The 19,950-nt window shown below is 38.7% G+C and overlaps 1 protein-coding gene across 3 annotated transcripts in view; it reads left to right on the top strand.

Annotated features, from left to right (window-relative positions):
- Positions 1-17,871, top strand: part of mettl15 (methyltransferase like 15) — a 40,057-nt gene extending 22,186 nt beyond the window's left edge. For all 3 annotated transcript variants that reach the window (XM_041041318.1, XM_041041327.1, XM_041041311.1), the window contains exons 3-6: positions 2,447-2,583; positions 9,897-10,088; positions 11,025-11,203; positions 15,436-17,871. In XM_041041318.1, the coding sequence (XP_040897252.1) occupies positions 2,447-2,583; positions 9,897-10,088; positions 11,025-11,203; positions 15,436-15,866 (939 nt within the window). In that variant the 3' untranslated portion in view covers positions 15,867-17,871. The remainder of the gene's footprint in view (positions 1-2,446; positions 2,584-9,896; positions 10,089-11,024; positions 11,204-15,435) is intronic.
- Positions 17,872-19,950: the final 2,079 nt, after the last annotated feature.

Here is a 19,950-nt window from a genome sequence, read left to right as displayed (position 1 = left end):
ACAGCCTAAATGTGTAGTTACATAGTCTAGTCTATAATTTTCATCTATTCTCAAAACATCAGCAGGGCTAAATATGGTGATGAGATAAAGCAGGGAGACCTGAATATGACATTATCCTACCAACCAGACCTTTTGGTAAATCTTACTAGATTAAAGCCAGTAAATATTGTCATAATCTAATCATCATTATCTTGTACTGCCATCTATTGGTTCACACTGAATGCGCTTCGTAAATAAAATCTTAGTTGTTGAAAGGGAATGGGCTTGCATTGTTTTACTTTTCGTGTGCTTATTATTGTAGTTATACAGTGTTGTTCACCGATTACTGTTTTTGTGCACCAAAAATGTTTTTAGAGTGGGAGCGAAAGCAGAAAGCAGATTTTATTTTTTTAAATTATGCACTTTCATACATTGCTTGTCCAGTATTGTTTCTCATTGAAAGTATGCTGGAATGCCTGATAAGGTACATAAACACCTAGCTAACATTTTTTGTCAAGGACTTGTGTCTTTTTATTTTCTCTTTGACATTTTTGGATTAGCATGAGAGCATGAGACAAAGCCTGAAAATGTATGTGGACTCACTGAAACATAAGTTGGCAGGTAGTGTGTGGTGGGTTTACAGGGTTTCCTGCAGCATGTTATAATGTTGGTTCCATCCTGCACAGGAAGTCAACAGCACGTCCATGAACATAGGGCCAGCTGACTGTTTAGAGCACTAATTCACAATTAAATTAATCGCGAGATGAGACTCGTCCGGATCTGTAGATTAAGCTCAATCACATCACACCTTCACTTCGACATAATTAATCAGAGCAGCATGTTGTAATATCAGGACAAAAGAATACCTGTGTTTTTATAGGTAGGAAAAGTTGAGGCTAACACCTCAGTCCATCACAGGAGGGGATATGAAAGAAAAGAACTCACCACTGTACTACGGTGTTTCAAATCAGCAAGTGTCCTCATTAACTGGTGACCGTGGGCTGAACGTGTCAACGGTTTCTCGTAGTGATGGGGTTGGCAGAGCTTGTGCCGTCTTTACATCATACAGGATATATTTATATAAAACACTTATTTAATCAGGTCATCCCGTGGGTTGAATTGATAAAGGTCAGTATAGATAGATAAATGGATGGTAGAGATGGGAAAGATTCCCATGTTAACAACTCGAAAATGTTCACATCATCAACATGGTTGTATGATTACAGTTGGTCATGTGAGGATTAAAATACTGTACATTAACATAATAACCATATCCATTATATTTTTTTGACTTACACTGAACAACAGTCTTTGACTGATGTGAGGCAGCCATATTTATTTGGTTTACAGGCACTGCTCTGATAGTGAGTGCTCGTCAGGTTGGACAGTTTGGAAAATCATAATTAAAGTAATTCAATTGCAGTGGGAGTGAACCAAAGTAAACTAAATTTGTGCACTATAAATGCTAAAATTGCACAGCAGATCTGAGGGGAACTGCAGTCAGGTGATAATTCTCTGTGGGTACAACCAGCACCTTTCACAAATAGACATTACTAATCGTCATTTGATTCACTGTTCATATAAAAATATTGATCAGAACAGCTTCAGCTGATTTGAAATATTGATTCAGAAATAACAAAATGTCTAGTTTTGGTAAAGGTTGAAACTGTCTTGCTTTTTATTATGTTTTTGAAGGGGAGAATAACTAGCAGTTTAGTTTGCATACAGAAATACTGCCGTGAGACTTCAAAATAAATCAAGGGAAAAAATCGACATTTGCCAGAACTTGCAAGACATCATGGCTAATTTAAAGAATGATTAAACAAATGCTGACCCTGTCATGTTTATCATGTGTAAGTGGGTTTTTCCAGAATAACTGTTCCCACAATAAATTTTTAATCTGTTACAGCCTTTTAAAATGCAAAGGGCAGAACAAAATAACAACATAAAAAGAACTTGTAGTAGGATTTTTAACCTTACTGTTTCACTCTTATAAAGGATATGAGACTAATAAGCAGAATATTGTAATTTTTTTTTTTTTACATTACATTGTGAGCTGAAAATCTGTTTTATCTTCAGTACAGAGAAGAATTTCTTTTAGTTTTAGTTTAGAAACAATAGCCACAACCACTTAAGAAGGAAACAGTGAATAAAATTGGGTAGAAAACTGCCATCATGCAACATTTATACTTGAATTATGAGCATGACACTTCCACTTTACAAAGACAATTTTGTAATTTTGAATTATTTTCAGCTTTCACATGGACATTGACTACCCTGAGATAAGTCAGGTTCAGAAAAATCTGATTTAAAATGACACTTGTCTGTGCACCACTGTGAATTAAACACACAAATGAAGATCTAACATTGTGATGATAAACTGATGATGATGAATCATGTATATGGAGTCCTGTTGTGAGAATGAGAGAGTGAGAGTGTTGTTGTTTTCTTGCTTTCTCGCATGTAGGTGGTCCTGGACATGACATTTGGAGGTGGTGGTCATACCAAAGCAATACTGAATATGGTTCCTGAAGTTACAGTCCTGGCCTTAGACCGAGATCCTGCAGCAATTTCTCTGGCCCAGCAGTTAGCCAAGGAACACTCGTAAGTGATTTATTGAAAAAGATCAGCTAGACCACAACACAAGTTAAAGCCACAAGCTGCCTAGACAAATGTTTACACTATGCCATGGTTAATGTTTTACCATAAGTTTTTATTGTCACAGTTGACAGCTTGACCATTTCGAGCAGTGTTTGGTTTGTGGTCATTATTTTTTAAAACATACTGTAGGTGTGATATAGTATTGCAGTTCTCCCTGTGTTTCTCACTTCTTGCCTGAGCCCGATCAAATGCTGCTTGCCAAGATACAGCCCCTGAGTTTCACTATCCAATCAAATCCATTCCTCCTTCTTAACTTAAAGCTTTTCTCCCCCCACGCAAAGCTGGTGGGCTCGGCATGTCATTTGTCAGAGTAAGGGCCCACGCCTGCAGTGTGAGGGAGATGCTGCCTCCCACGGAGGATCTATAAGATATGAGGGGGGGGGGGGGGGGATAGAGAGAAGCCCAGAGAAGTTAAAAAGTGGAGAGAGAGAGAGAGAGCGAGAGAGAGAGAGAAAGAAAATGAAAACACGAGAGTGAGAGAACAGGGAGACACGAGGACACAATGCCAGGGTGAGAGGGAGTGTGTGTGTGCATGAGCAAGGCGCAGGAGGATGAAAATGAGATGTTCCTAAGACCATGGCGTGGGAAGGAATCCTTTTACGTAGATTCTGGGGAAACCTCTCTCAAGGGAATCTGCCAGAGAAATGTGCCTGTGAGCAGGGAATGACAATTAAGAGAGAGAGAGAATGAGAACACTGTATTCTGTCAACAGCAATATACCCCTGCTGTAAACTCTTCCACGCCTACTCGTGATACAAGTTGAGAGAAGCTAGAGAAATCTAGCAATTAACCAATATTATTGGAAGCCTGAGTAAAAGACCCTGGCAGCCTACGCAGTGCATCCACACAACGGGGTTAGAGGATTTTCTCTCCCCTCTGTACTCCCATGTCTTGAGGAAAGTAAAACCTCAGTGCAAACTGTTGAGTGTTGGTGTGAATCTGAACCCAGGTTTAGTGTACATTATATTTAAAAAGCATTAGTTTATGAAAGTAACCCTCTGTTCTTTCAGTAATATTCACCCATGTCTTTAATGGGATTTGTCTCCTCCATGTTGAGCCTTGCTATTCTCTGCTTTTCACCGTTCTTGTTGTTGCTATGACTTCCCAGCACTTGAAACACCGCAGCAGTTGTGCCCACAGTAAATGTTATAAATCTGAAAAGGCACCAAGCATTATTGAAAAGCCAAGTCAGGCAAACATTGCATTTACATATGTGCATATGGGGGTCACACACAGACTGATATGAGATATGATATTGACTTTTTAGAGGCATGCTGCACTTTGTTGGTTTTACATCAATTAACATGCTGGCTATCACATTCAGACAGTCAAATCTGAAAACTTTGGCACAGGAAGCTGAGTTATAAGTTACCTTATGTCACATATATATGATTTTGGCACTTCTGCAATAGTACATAGTAATGATATTCTGACTAAATTCATGTTGTGTTTCACTTTATCTAGCCTGACTTTATCTTTATATTGGCCCATTTCTTGGAGGAGGAATTCTTTTATTTTGTTGCCATAACCAGTCAGTAGTCGGAGATGTAGCATCTGTCTATTTCAGTTGATCAATTTTCAGTTGATACGAGAGCGGTAGTAGTGGTGGTTAGGAGCGATTAACGTGACGTTTACATGATGATTGAAAAAAAATGATTTTATTATATATTTTCTGGTCCATCATACAACATCTTGAACAGCTGCGTGTGTACACGCTGTGTTTGTAGCGTCTTTCTTTTTTTTTTTTCTTCACTGGACTGTAGATATTTTCATCACTGCTCCCCTGCTGAAAGCAATCAATCAGCATCTTGTCTTAGGCTTCAGTGACGCAGGTAAAGGAACTGAGTAGGTCAACACAAGGGAATATTTCAGGCTTGATATGTGAAGAGGCAGCATCATGTTGAATGAGCATGCACTCAAACTGAGGCTGCTGTGAAGGTTCTTGATGTCCTCACTGAGTGTTCCCTTATTCCAGATGGACAAGAACACACAGCACAGCTGAGGATGATGGAAATGTCATTTTTCTTGGTATTGGCTTTAAAAGTGTTTATTGATTTGTCTAATTTTTGACCATGGCCCCTTATGAGAAGTTAATGTGTCACCAAAGTTGATAGAGTTTTCATGGTAATCCATCCAATAGTAGAGACATGCCACAGAATGTCCCCTCATGGTCGAGCTAGGGGAAAAGTCGGCGGTGAACCAAAGTCGTTAGGAGTCATCCTGAATAAATGTGCCAGATTTTCTGGCAATCCATCAAATAGTTGTCAAGTCATGTTGAATGGTAATAATAGTTAAATAATATCAAATAGTTAAACAGTCTGGTCAGTGGTGAATCAGTGACCAACACTGCAACTGCCGCCAGTGTGACTAAGAAGTATGAGAATTCAACTGACAGTCGGACTTTATTTCAACTCATAACTTTTTCTTTTGCTGGGCGTGTGATTTCTTCACTAAAAGAGGATTATACAGCCCAAATGGGAATGTATCAACGTTATAAGTGGTTTGCTTGACCATTGTCTAACTCTAGTATTATCAGTACTGGTTTGTAATCTTTGCCACTGGCATTTCACATATTCCGTAGTTCAATCTGCAAAGATTTGGACTGTCTCTATGTGAGTTTAGGGAAAATCATATTCAGTGTTAGGTTGATCCAGTGAGATGCCAGAATAACAGAAATTTGCATGATGTCAATGTTGTGGGGTGCTACAACTATAAATAGCGTAGATCTCTTAAGCAATTATGAGCCCACACTTGGACCTCAGCACATACACCACTGAAACTTGTCCTCTTTAATAATATAAGACCTTACATAAGGCATTTATATCTCCAACGCTGTGTCTAAGCCACATAAAGAAGTTAATAATTTAGGAATGTTATGTAACTGTTTTGCATATTTTTAAATGCTTCAGTGGCTTACAAAAACATGTTGTAGAAGTCACGGTGTGTAGTGGAAGGTATGTCCATCACCTGCATGTGGGCAGACTCAGACTTCAGAATTTGAATTTTCAGTACTTAAAAAGTAGACGTAATTTGTGTAAAACATGACAATGTAATGGAAATGCAGTTGATTGTAAACATTTCATTAGCATGATAGAGCTTTCAGTATTGTACAGTAATTAGTTATAACAAAGACTTTGACTGTATTGCCTCAAAGTCTACTATCCTATCAGTCTACTCATTTTCACCTTTCCTATTCATGCGTATTAACTGGGTAGGGTTGAGAACCGTGCTTCAACGAAGAGTGGTAATACGTAACACAAACTCCTCCCATAGCTGCCTTCAAATAAAGCTATGAAGTCCCACTCCATCTGAAGATAAACTCCTGCCTAACTCATAGCTCTCCACCGTCTTTTGCCAGTCAGTATTGTGGCTGGCACTGACAACACCACTAGAATGTGTCTTGTCTGCAGTTATACAGAGAAGGTACCCTTCATAGACCAGTTGACATAAGTTCTGTTCCCCAAGACTATTAAAATGAGGAATTCAGCAGGTGTTTTATACCGTACCACCCTAACTTGTCTAACATTCATCGAAAAGGTCATAGCTTCACTAGCGGGCACTGCCCACCAATCAGTGGAGCTCTGTCCGCTCTCTCCTCAGCCATTACCAGATAAGCTGATCATTCACTGTAGGGGGATAACTGTTAGCTGCTAGCTAACAATGATATGTATTGTGACTGATATGTATTGATTGATATGTATCCAAAATGCAGCTGAGAGCATCCTTTGAAACTTTTGATTATAAGTAAAATGTGGCCAGCTTTCTTTCACAAATATGGTGAAGATAATGGTCAAAAGAAATTTCCCCCAAAACCCAGACAGCACTTCATCCCTCTGAAAACGAAGGGAAAACCCTGGAAATGAATGTGTAATTTACTGCAAACACTAGTTCAGCAGTGGAGAACAGTGTCTCTGCTCCAACATTAGTACCAGAGAAAACCTGTTATTTTGTACAGCCACAAGTCTTTTATGGCTGCACATTTACAGTTCAGTCTCACTGTTTCCAACTGTCAGAGCGAGCAGTTTTCAAAAAAAGCGATTAACCCACTGTATGCTACCTTTGAATCACCAAACCGCAGTCAAAGTAAGCAACTAGGTTTGAGGCAACAACAGAATTATCATCAGCACACCACTGCCTGATTCCATCTGTTTGAGTCAGTAGGCTCCAACTAAAATCCAGAATGGCTAAAGTGTTCTAAAGCCAATGACATAAAAAGTTTGTAAACTCTCACTATAAAGTTTATACTGCAAGTCTGAATAATCAAAAAAAAAAAAAAAAAAAAAATTAGAAATTTAAGATGGTGGGCAGAGTGCTACTGAGGAGGCAGTAACAGAAAGGGATTGTGCAGGTGATGGGAGAGAAGAACAAAGCTTTTACTATAGATTTTTCAACAAATTAATCACTGTGCAGGATAGTGAATAACAGCAAAGCAAGGGGAGGCCCTGGTAGCGTGGGTGAGATGCTCCCTTGCCATTTTGTCTTCAGTGGGTTTTGAAATAGAGGACCTGCCAATTTGTGTTCTTTCCCTGAAAGCCCCCAGTTAATGTTGAGAAAGGTGGAGTCATTGTTATGTATATAAAACAGGCAAGTTTCAGATTTAGTAAAATATCTGAGAAGGGAAGGGTATTGACCCTACCTACGATCTATATTCTATCAATACCTAGTTTCACTGTTTTTACTATTGCAGCTTGTTGGTATTTACACAGTAGCCTACTCTAAAATGTTTTGTGCTTTTGGTGCTGCTTTACTTGAAATAAACTAAACTTAAATAAAACTATAGAGGAACAATAGAGCAGCAGCTACTTGGAAGCTAATGACAATAGATAGACTGTCTGCAACCATTTAGTCACATTTGGCAACTAAGTTTTACAGACACTCTGACTAAAGTTAATCCGGAGGTGCACCAGATGTGCATTTGTTATACAACAGGAAGGAGAGATAATTAATGATAGTTTGTGTGCTGAGTGGTGAGTGGCTATTGTGCTCCAGCTTACATGTGGTAGGCATACACTAAAATCAAAGCCTTCTTGTCCAGATGGAGGTTCATGTGTTGAGAGCAGTGACTCAATCTATGTGCACAGGTTGCTAGTTGCTTGGATGAGACATCAGATTAAATGAAGTATTTGAAAGGGCATTCCATATATTGAAGAGCAGAGACTCTCTTTAATTTCACCGGAAGAAGACCATGCGTCACGTTAGCTAGCTAGTGCTGGCTAATGTTAACGCAAGGGGTAAAAGAAATTGAGACAGTGTTGCTTACGAAAGCTGTTAGAACTGTTGATACAATAGAGAAATATTAGTAAAAAGTGCTGTAGTACAGTAGTTAATATAGAAGTTAGCATGCAGCTAACAGCTAGCCCCGGCCTGTCCCGTGCTGTAATACTATTTTGCAATAGTGAGTCACTGTAGCGTCCAGTCTGCCCCCAGTTCAGCATGAGAGGAGGTTAAGGTAGTGCTGCTCAGAGGGTTTATTCTAACCTCTTGCTTTGTAAACACAACGATGGCTGAAGCTCTTGGCAAGCAACCATCATCACCGCCTCCATCACCACCCATTACCGGCAAGAATCCACAGCAGAGAAAACCGCGGCAGAGGAAACTTGCGTATAGCACCTTTAAGTGGGTGTTTTCAAGAGATGGATGGAGTCAGTCTAACAAAGGCTAATAGCTAGGATGCTTCTCTATCTGGTAATGACTGTTACCCTGACGTTAGGTCGACTTGTCATGTTACTCTGAACATAAGAAAACCTTTCTCACTGATCTTGGGGCAGTGGACATGTTACACTGTCCATAGCACAGTAGCCGCTTTGCTAAGAATCACTGCAAAATGATAGCATTGTTACCCCTCATATTTGATCCTGTCCATCATAGTTTAAATAAAACAGAAAAAATTAGAACTGTTGTTATATTAATAACAAAAGTGTGTAATAACTTCACAAGAAACAGATTTTCATCTAGGAACCAGATGGGTGGGGAAGGCTGCAGAGGACCTTTTGCTACTAATGTATAGATGCTAACTCCTGTTGCTTTCTTCTGCCATCATCTTTGTTCACACAATGTTAAAAGGTCACATGAAAAATGCATGAATGTGGCTGGAGGATCTCACCACTCGTGCATGAGGAAGTGACTGAGTACACAGCTCTGTCAGAGACAAGGAAGGATCTCAATAGGCTAGCTAAGACATTTAGCTTGCTTCCAAGGAAATATCTAATTTGATTTTAAAAGAATGACCGGAAAGCTGTGGGTTTCCATTGAACTGAAAATTGTATCTTCCCTTAAACATTACAGCTTAAAATGACTTGTCAAATGGTGAGTGTGGGTGTTTTTTTCTCTACAACGTATATATGATGCTGTAAACATAAAATATGGAGAATAGTCAGCATTTCCCATGCATCAAAGAGGGAACTTTACTTACCTTTCACATTCAGTGGCAGCTGTGACCTAAAGACTAGAGAACGTGAAAGAGCAGTGCTTCTCGCTTCCTCATCACCTTAGTCTCATGGCGCAGACTAAGGTGCCCTTGAGCACAGCACCTAACCCCCAAACTGCTCTAGTGGAGATTAGACTGTGGTTTTACTGGGCAGCTTACAGGTGTTCACTTCCTCCTCTCCACAATTTAAATGATCTTTTTAAAGGCATTTTATACTTCAGAGTCAAAATTGTAGACATTGATAACCATAATCTTTATCTCAGCTCTATGTTATGTTTTGTGTACTTTTCATGAAGTGTTTATTTGTGTTTGTTATTTATCCCTTTCAACTGTCTGTTTTTATTAAACCTGTTGCCTCTGTTTTCTGTTCCTTATTTAAATATCATGCAATTTTATTCTTCTCTTGTCCTCTCACTGTTTTTGATTCCAACAGTAAAAACGAAAGAAAGAAGAAGCGAGCAACCAGTTTGTTGTATTTGTTGTATAAACGTATTATTCACTTACGTACTTATTCAACTTATTAACTACATCATCATTACTACAACATCATTAAGAACAATGGTAAAGGCATGTAGTTTGCAGTCACACAAAGTTTGACGTGATATATTTTTCACTTATTCTCTTTTTATTACTATTTTCAAACCTTATTCCTCTCATATCTTAAAGGTATTGTTGTCAAGGCATGACAATGAAATTTTACTGTTCTTTTGAAAACATTGGATCTGAATGGTCAGCAAAATAGTGAAGCCTTTCATTTCCAATTCCATCAATATAAGGCCAGTATTTAGACAACAGTGTCTAATTGTGCTGTTCTTTTCCCTTTCGTCAGTGGTCGCGTGAAACCATTGCTTGGCCGATTCAGCGAGCTTGAGGCCCTGCTGTCTAACATGAACGTTCAGCCAGGCAGCATTGATGCTGTCCTGTTGGATGCTGGCTGCTCCTCCATGCAGATGGATCAGGCGGAAAGAGGCTTTGCCCTCAGCAAAGATGGGCCTTTGGATATGAGAATGGATGGAGAGAGGTAAGAGATGTGCAACATAAAGTTTTTCTGGAAAGGATGGACCTCATAGACTTTAATTTTCTTGCTTATATTCCTATTGACTTGAAAAACTAAAATGCCAACGTGAGAATGAATTACCACAAAAATATATTACCATGCCCCTTGCCATTTGTTTTTCCTGTGTAACAAAATAATGATAATTTTATCATGGATTATGGAATTTACAGAAATTTGTCTTTGGTAATTATGATGGTTATGATTGGGTTTGTATCGTTGTGTGTGAAAACTTAATGGTAAAATAAACTTTGAAGTAATGACTGATAAATTCACCTATCTTGTTCACAATTCACAATAACCAAATTTAATGTTACCTTGTCAAAAATGTTCCCCTGATGTATCGGTATCAAAATTTTTTTTTTGCTGTCAGTGTAGCCTCAAATGTTTTGCTTCAATAGTCTCAGAGGGGATAATTTTCAGGTTAAATTGTACTATTTGAATAAAGGCTTTTTTTCTGCCATAAAGACAGCAAAATGCAGTTACTAATTTTCATTTTTATTTGAATTATGGCAACATCATATCTCCATATTACTGAGGGAGGGAATTCTACAATAATGTGGTTGCCTTTCTAATTTTTATCAAGCCTATATATATGTGTGTGTGTGTATGTATATATATATATCTTGCTATATGCATTAACTGCATATAGCAATCTAATGCTTCAGAATATTTTCAGAAATTATTGTACAATGTCAGCATACTGTGCAAAGAAACAAGGTAAGATAACCTCATTTTAAGCTATTGCACAAGCTGCATATCTCTTTTCATTCCCTCACAATCAGTCTATTCATAACTGTCAGCCATAAAGGTTTTCAGCTGTATCTCAGAGTTGTCAGGATTCGCCACTGTCAGCAAGGACGTGACGTCAAGCAGCTTAATTGGGCTTCTCTTTGTGCGTAGGTACCTCGACATGCCCTGCGCTGCTGACGTTGTGAATACCTTAGATCAACAGGCTCTTGCATCCATCCTCACTGCATACGGGGAAGAAAGATATGCCAGGAAAATAGCTTCAGCCATTGTGGAGGCACGCCGTGTCAACCCCATCACCCGGACACAGCAGCTGGCCAGCGTGGTGGCAGGTAGCTAGACACTATCCTGATTAATTCCCCACAGCATTCTGGAGGCTGCAAGGGAAAATAAAACACGAGTGGAGTTGTTAAGGCTGTGTTCCAGAGGGACGTATTTGTCTCAGAAAATTATGTGGACTGTAATCTCAGTCATCATCCTCTTTCCTGCCTGTGTTTTGGGTGTCTGTCTTCTACACCTTGCTTTGAGAGATAAAGATGAGACAAACACAGAGCTGGAGGTGGCTGGAGCAGAATGTGGCTAATGCCTTGAAAACAAACAGTATCTCACATACAGTAGCTCATATCTCTTCCCTTCCACACTGCATTTTTGCTTTCGTTTTATCCCCTCTTTTCCCCCGTTTCTCTATTCACAAATATGCACACAGACCTGTCACAAATGCAAACATCCACATATGCTCACACACGACACACTCGTGCATAAAGCCGGGATTACATTGTTTGTCTTGACTGATTGTCTTTTTTAGGCGTATGCCTCCAGATTTGAGCTGCTGAACGAGTGAGATGTAATTTTAATGGTTATTGCACAGAGTGGTATGTGCGTCAGTGTCACCCTGGGAGAACAGGTGTGAGTAAGAGCAGCTGTTTGATCTTTTTTGAAGAGCAAAGCGAGTCACCACTGATATTTATTTGGAACAATCCAAGAGGTCTCGATTTAAGAAAGTTCCAGGTGTGGCTCTGTGACCAACTGAGACAGTGATGCTGACAGAAAAATGTACAGTCACAGGAGAAATTATGAGGACTTCTGTGTGAGGGGGTGGGGGGAACCACTTTAGGGACTTGGTGGGATTGAGAAGGTCTTCTGGTCACGTGTTCTCTCTCCTCATTTAATTTTTTTTTTTTTTTTTTTTTTTTACCCTTTTTACACATTGCACAGCAGTGAATATTTATTCAAATGGATGCATTTTTATTGATGAAAATATATAGTGCAGAAAATGATATGATGTACTTTTCCTTTTTTTTATACAACACAGTCCATTATATTGCACTGCATCATCTCTGATCTATTCATTGACAGGTTCAACGAGTAGTGGAGCAGGCAGAACCATGCGTATGCACAGCTTTAAATATCTATATCTATATCTATATCTATATCTATATCTATATCTCTGTCTCTATCTATATAAATATATATACACACAAATTCAACCCAACATGTAACTGAATGGCAAGTATCAAGTGAGAAAAACCTCGGCTTATTACAACACTAAATGTATTCAATACAAAAACCCAGTAAATTGCATAATCACCCTTTACAGTACTTAACTGTGTGTGTGTGTGTGTGTGTGTTTGAGTAGCCAGGGGGAAGGACATGGATGAACTGACTTAGAGACACCAGAAGCTATGAATGTCCACCTAGAGCAAGAGCTGTAACTGTAAATGTGTGATGATCTACTTGAATTAATATAACATTAGCAAAGATGCTATCGCTGCCCATTTAAAATGCATTAGCCTGTTGCAGAGTTTCACAATACGGCAACAAAATAACCCTGTTTACAAAGATTTAAAATGGTTCTTTTCATACAGATCCGTGGCTGAATGTTATGTCTATGTCTTTGAGCTGACCTGTAGTTTTAAATGACATTTTTCTTGTCCTGTTGGGTTTTAAAGGTGCATAGATATGTTAAGTGCATGTTCAGTTCTGATTTATGTAACTTTCATACATGGTCTAATGGCCTGGTCACATCAGCATTTATAACAGCTAAATATCAGATTTAGCTTATATTAGTTTTGCTGCAACATCTGGATTTTAAATAAACCTGCTCTTCCAGAGTATGAACTACTTCACAAAAGAGATTTAGTTTGCAGTCAGTCATGAGACAGAAATCAGTGGTACAAATACCTCTTTTGAATAAACTGGTAAATTGCTCCAAAGCTAGCTTGCTGACTGGCAGCTAACTAGCCTGGTACGCTAATGTCGCTGGTTAGCACTAGCACTATTCCCAGTGAGACAGCATGCTAGCAGTTGATGTAGTTCACCAAGAATAGGAGCTAGCCTCGCTATTAGTTACTACTTCACCACGGCTCCAGCAATAGCTATTTTCTGGATTCAAATCAGTTGTACTGTGTAACATTGTGACGTGACAAAGCACTGAAGTTTGATAAACAGTCGATTTGTGATGATGCCACTCTTCATTCTCAACAGCCCAGCAGTGTTTCTGTTTATTTATATTTCTGTTGTGCTACTGCAAACAAAGTTGTGTCCATGTTTTCTGGCTCCATTTATTCTGCTGTTGTGAACAAACTCCTGCTTTTTGTTCAGCCAGTAACACCAAAGCATCAAACACTGTTGTTGTCCTAATAACCTCTTGTGGAATGTAGTTGTGGTCTTGCCTTTGTAGATGCATGCTACAAACATCAAATATAGCAACTTAAGACATAACACAAAGATAGAGTACAACAAGAGCTTTGTGATTTAAGTCTGTATGTCGTCCTATGTAATACAATCACAAAGTTGTGGTTCCTTCTTAACTACCTGATTTCTCCTTTATGTACACATCTTAATCTCTTCTTTTCTCCATGGATCTGTCTGTAGGACCTTTGAAAGATGAATTAGAGAGAGAGAGAGCACATGGCTTGGTGAGGCCAGACCAGGGCTGGTCCTTGCTGTGCAGGCATTGTATTGATTGCAGTGTGAGTCACACCTTGGGCTGTTTAGTGCAGGAGGAGAGAAATGCCACATCACTCACTTCTCTATTTATTGCAGTTTCTGTTTAGATCTATATAAGTGTCTAATTGTTCTTTTGTCTTCTGAGAGGTGGTTATGAGTTGGTCGAGCTGGACCCTGCATGTATTGATATAAATCGAATTTTCCCAACTTACGTGCAGAGCAGGTTTTTAATCAGTTTTGCAGTTAGTGTTTTGGCCCTAACCTCTAACGTCCACATTTATTGAACTTTTTGTGCCGAAACTCTGATGCATTTTGCACCCTGCGTGTTATTTATCAAACAGGTGCACAAGCCAGTAAGTGCAGTTTTCCTGTCATCTGGAGCGTTCTCTGCATGTCTGCAGTTAGTAATGCCTTTCTCCATATTGTACATGTATTTTGACGGAGAATTGCTCAAATAACTGGAGGAGATATGAAGAGTAAGGCATTGTTTTCAAAATGTTCTGCCTCTTAAAGGCAGGTGTAAATTGCTTCAGAAGTATTAATGAGAAAGACTGTGGTGAGACAGAGAAACATAAATCACCCTTTATTTTACAGAAAGCAGGTCAAGACTGAGTGCACCAGCAATAACTACAAAAAACACAATATTTTGATGGTTTTTCAACAGTAATCAGGACATGGAGAGTAGTCGTTTTGTGCTCTGTAAGATTTAACTTGAACTTGGCATTCAGTGGACTGAGAGATCACGAGAGGGATTTGGCTGCATTTACCTCAGTATTTTAGTGACACATCAGCCATACCAACACCATCTCCACCCTCCATCTGCTCTGCACAGAGCCTCTGATGGACCTGCCGCTCAGTCCTGCTGCAGCTCCTCCTCCACTGCTTGTATATATTTTTAAATAAGCTATGTTTTTTGTGCTCCATCTTGCTATCTCAATTCATCTTCTTCTTTTTTTTGTTTTCCTTGAACTTAATTTAATGACTCCTCTTGCATTAATAATTTAAACCAACCTAATATGTCTGGTGATTCTCAGTCAACGAGAAGGAGGCTTCTTTTATTCTCTGGAACAGCTAGGATCCCAGGAATTTCAGCCTCTTTTGTGTTATTCACACACTGGTAACATCTGTGGGTTGCGGAGGTCATACATGAGTCATTAGGCCACATAGAAGTCCTCAGAGTAACAAGAGTCAGGTTATGGATTGGCGGTGTGGTAGCTGATAAGCGGTATGTCAGGCTTTCACTTTGCTCATGGATGGTTGTTTAAATTTTGACACTTCAAATTGTCTCCCTCATCTGTCCAAAACCTGTATATTTCTGAACCCACAGTAGTGTCTTTTGTCCTTTAGGTGGATGTAGACTGTGTAGTCTTTTCCTCAAGAGTTGACCCTCTTGGCCCATGAGCTTGATCAGTAGTTGTTTTGCATCTGTACATTTCTCACTACATTTGGACCCGTGTTAATTTTGGCAACAGGGTTTGATTTAGTTTTCATCTTAAACATTTTAGTCTGGTTTTTGGTAAAAAATCCAGTAATAACAAAATGTAGTACATTAGTCTTGCATCCAATTTTCACAAGATCCACTCACTCTTTGAAAATCTCTTAATCTTGTCTCCAGGATCATTGCCTCCTGCTGTTGCCTATGCACGTAAAGACCGACTGCACCGACCTGCGCATGTGGCCACTAAGACGTTCCAAGCTTTGCGTATCCTTGTGAATGATGAGCTTAACGAACTACACGCAGGCCTGCGTGCTGCCCAGGCAGTACTGAGAACTGAAGGACGTCTCTGCGTGATCACCTTTCACTCGTTAGAAGACAGACTGGTCAAACGTTTTCTCAAGGGAGATGACTTATCTAATCTAGATCAGCATCACTTCAGCCCGAGGAAGCAAGGCACCAGAAAGGAAAAACTGATGGATAAAAAAAAAGATGGGGGAAGTGTTTACTGGCTTCCTCTACGAAGAAAAGTGATCACCCCAGAAAAGGACGATGTAAAAGAAAATCCTCGAGGACGCTCCGCTAAACTCAGAGCTGCACTCAGACTTTAATTATGAGAAAAAAGAAATTCTCTCTTATTTCATCAGAACATTTGACCTTTTTACAGCCAGAGTAACTTATTGCAATTAATACTTAACATAAGTTAAGAAAAGAGTGTGATGCAGAAACATAGAAACTCTCCTCTGCATTTGTGTGCTATGGATAATATTGTGTCTTTTTTAAAATTTTTACCTTAAATGTTAAAAAAAAAAAATCTGTATTGAGGTACAAAAAAAAAAAGATTTTTTTTTTTGTGTACCCACTACAGCAGAGACTCAGGGTTTGATCTTGGTAGCAGTGCCTCTAACTTAGTCGTTTATTCCAGTGCTGGTGGGAAGCCAGTGAGGGTCGTCATCCTTGATGCTGCATTAGTGATTCCTACTGGTTGGCTTGGGCACTCGGCAGTGACTGTGGGACTCTGGGTGAAGGAAACAATTAATCTCCCAAACAATATGTCCCCTAGTTTAGATTACACTAAAAGTCACTACTCATCTTGCATCTCATTGTCTTCATTAAAGGGATCCGGCTGGTTTAAGTGTCATCCAGGACCTGCGAAACCCTGGTCCACATGTAGGTTACTTAATGGCCTGATTCAGATCCGTTCACCGAGTGAAGACCATCAAATGCAGTTGAGAGCTGCAGGACCTGTGACCCAAACCTATTTTGCTGCATACACTGTTCCCAAAGGTCGAGAGTGAAAAAAGCATGTACAGTTTAAATTATGAATCAAATGAAGACACAGCAGTTATTAGAAGAAGCAGATTGTTTTCCCAGATTAATATATATAAAAATTTCTTATTGATTTAAGAGGTTGGCACCAGTCTGTCTTTCTCTCACTTTGCCTTAGCACTGAAAAACTTGTCCAAAGTCAAGCGAGGGCCACAAATGTGAACACAAGATTATATGAAAGCTGGTTAAAGATTGAGGTGTTATGAAGAAATGTAAATGTGGTTAAAAAAAAAAATTATACCCAAATGAAAGTAGGTGACTGTATTTTGTATTTGATGCCTTTGTATTATTTGCCTTTTGTATAATAAAATATACAGAAAATGACTTAGAGGTTTTTCTCAGTTCTGTTAATGACAGAATTGTGTGTTTCTCTCCAAGTTTACATTACAAACACCTTTGGTTTGATACAGCACTGTAACAATGGCTGTCCTATGCTATACTGTGTTTAAAGAGACAGGTTTGAGTTCACACACTGTGATGGAAGAAACAACCTTTCAGCACTGAAGACTTTTAATCTTCATTTCTTTGCGCTGTTCAAATTTATTTGATTTTCTTGTATTGCTAATGTTTGACAGCACATTAGGTGGTTATTGTGGCTAAACAGTTCAACACATAAAACAAAAAACCACCTTTTTCCATTGACGTCTGTATTTCCCCTGAACCTCCCTTGATGAGTAGCTCAAGTGAAACCTCTACTGTACCATATGAATCAGTAATGCCACTAAATACTGAATGACGCAAGTGTCAGAAGTGGTGCTGAATGAGCTGGGTGGTTGTTCTTGAGCATTCTCTCACCTTCGACTGTAAGCAGATGAGGTGTTTTGATCTTTACTATTTGACTTTGACTAATTGTAATTGCTCCATCAAGATTATTAACACTTTTTTCTTCTGTCTCAGTTTAGTGCACTCTAAATATACCCTTCTTGTTACCTTGGAAACTAAATGGCGCAAGTAACATTTAACTGTGTCTAAAATTATATGCTGTTTTAATTTAATATGAAGTGATGGCATATCGTGAGTTTGAACATCCCTCCCTTTTGACATCAGTGGATGTCAGGTAATGCATATTACCGTCCCTGCTGACGGAATATGTCATGCCATTTGGTCTTTTGAATACTTTTCTATTTTATTGCCATAAGATGTTTACTGAATCCCACTGTTTACCATGTACCAGGAGGTGAACATGGGAAAAAAAACAAAAAAAAAAACGTTACTCACGACTTCATTTCCCACTGAGACGTCACAGTGTTTATATTAATATGATATATTTAAGAAATATGGCAGAGATGTCCACTTCTTTAAATAAATGAACAGTATATTTCTAAAAGATTCAACTTTGACATTTTCAACTGGTCTTTTGTACTGCCACCTTTTTACCTGGTATGCAGGATTGCAGGATGTTATGTTGTCATGTTGACGTGTGTGTGTGTCTGTTTTACTATCTACTGAACACTAACTCAGCATCTACAGATTATACTGTGATGTGTAAATTTCAGATTTCATTGAAATGTTTTATAATTAATGCGTCAGGTGAGTAAATTTATTCAAAGGGGAACTCTATTGATTTTAGACATTAAAGTCTGTTTACGGGTCTTGGGGAGTACTGCTACCTATGCAAAAAAAGTTTTTTTTTTGTCAGTTAAACCGCCTCAAATGATAAATGTTGACAAAATCTGGAGGTGTGGAGTTAGAAAGAAGTGAGCTTACCCACTCCTCGTCTCTACAAGAGGCTACATTAGCCACTATGAGGATATATCATCACACCCGAATCTCCAACCAAACTGTTAATTGAGTTGAATTGTGGGTAATTTTGACAATGAAGAAGACAGTACAAAATTAAAAAGACAATACATCTCTGGTTCTGCAGAACTGATTATGAAAGTTTTATGTATCTGCCCATTGTGAGTCCGACTCTTTTTAGTACAAATCTAAGATACTTGTTCTTTACTTGAATATTTTCATTCTCTGCTGCTCTATACTTCTACACCAGTAAATCTTAAAAGCAAATATTGTACTTTCACCACAACTTTTATTTGACAGCTGACATCACTACTTATTATTTGACCATTACTATTACTGTTATTACTTTTTACCAAGTGTACACACAAAACTTATACTTACATCTTAGAACACAGCCATTGTCTTCAATATATTTTTAATAAATTTTCATTGTGATAGTACTATTTCAGTATGTTCATATTATTGTTATTATTATCATTATTATTATTATTATATATTTGTATTTCAAATTATGTTATGTTGAGGACTGGTATTTTTTATGTTCTGGATGTCACGTCTAGCCCCTCTAGTTATGGCTTTCATTCCTGCTTGTCATTCTAGTTTGTGTGCCCCTGTTTTACTTTGTTGTTCTAACCTCTGTCTCGTTTCAGAATTACTTCCTGCCCTCCTGTGTTTCCCGCCTGTTTGATTACCTGGCCCCGCCCTAATGTGTTGCACCTGTTTCCCATTGTCTCTCCACCCCCTCTTGTATTTAGTCGTGTCTTCCCCTTTGTTCTCTGCCAGTTCGTCCTTGTGGCAAGCGTTCCAGCAGTATTTTCCTCGTGTGTTTTCTAGTGTCTTTCAACCCAGTTTTTCCCCTTGTGTTTCTCGAGTTTGCCTATTTGGATACCTTTGCCTTATTCTTCTGACCACTGTGTACCGAACCCTGCTTGTGAATAAACCTCCCTTTACTCACCTGAGCCAGGGTTGAGTTGTGCTTTTGAGTCCCCTGTCCGAGCCTGGCCTGATACTGGATAAATGTTTAATGTGTGACCAAGGTATTTTGTGTTTTACCCTCAACTAGTGTCTCAGATATATGTCTGAAGAGGCTCATATCCAATATATTAAAATTCTCAGCCACTGTTGAGACAAGGATGTTTAATGGTTTATTTGTGGCAGACTCAACTGTGGACAGTTATATATCCAATGTATAGCAAAATACATTTTTTAAAGTTACTGACCTGGTGTTTTGTTTTTGTTTGTTTCTTTTATTTATGTATTTATTTATTTATTTATTCTGTGTTCTCAGTGTATAAAAAAAACAACCAATGTTTGTTGCTCAGTGCAGGAGAAGATGATGAGACAGGGACATCAGTGATTATAAATTATTATCCACGACTGCAAATTCTCATTCACCATGGAAACAGTAACCTCAGATAACAGTAAATATACTGTAAGACGATGCTATTATTGTAGACTTGGATCAATCCATAAATTGACTACCAGATACATAACTAATAGCTACTGTTGTTGAATCACGTCTCTGAAACCGCAGGCAGACACACTGAGCATCATCTAACCTGCTGCTAACAAACCTGTAGACACAGGTTGACCTGCTTCACGTCATACAGCAACAAACACACAAAA

The sequence above is a fragment of the Toxotes jaculatrix genome, chromosome 1 (assembly GCF_017976425.1).
Source record: "Toxotes jaculatrix isolate fToxJac2 chromosome 1, fToxJac2.pri, whole genome shotgun sequence".
NCBI classification, from domain to species: Eukaryota; Metazoa; Chordata; class Actinopteri; family Toxotidae; genus Toxotes; species Toxotes jaculatrix.
This window is presented reverse-complemented; position numbering and strand designations above follow the sequence as displayed.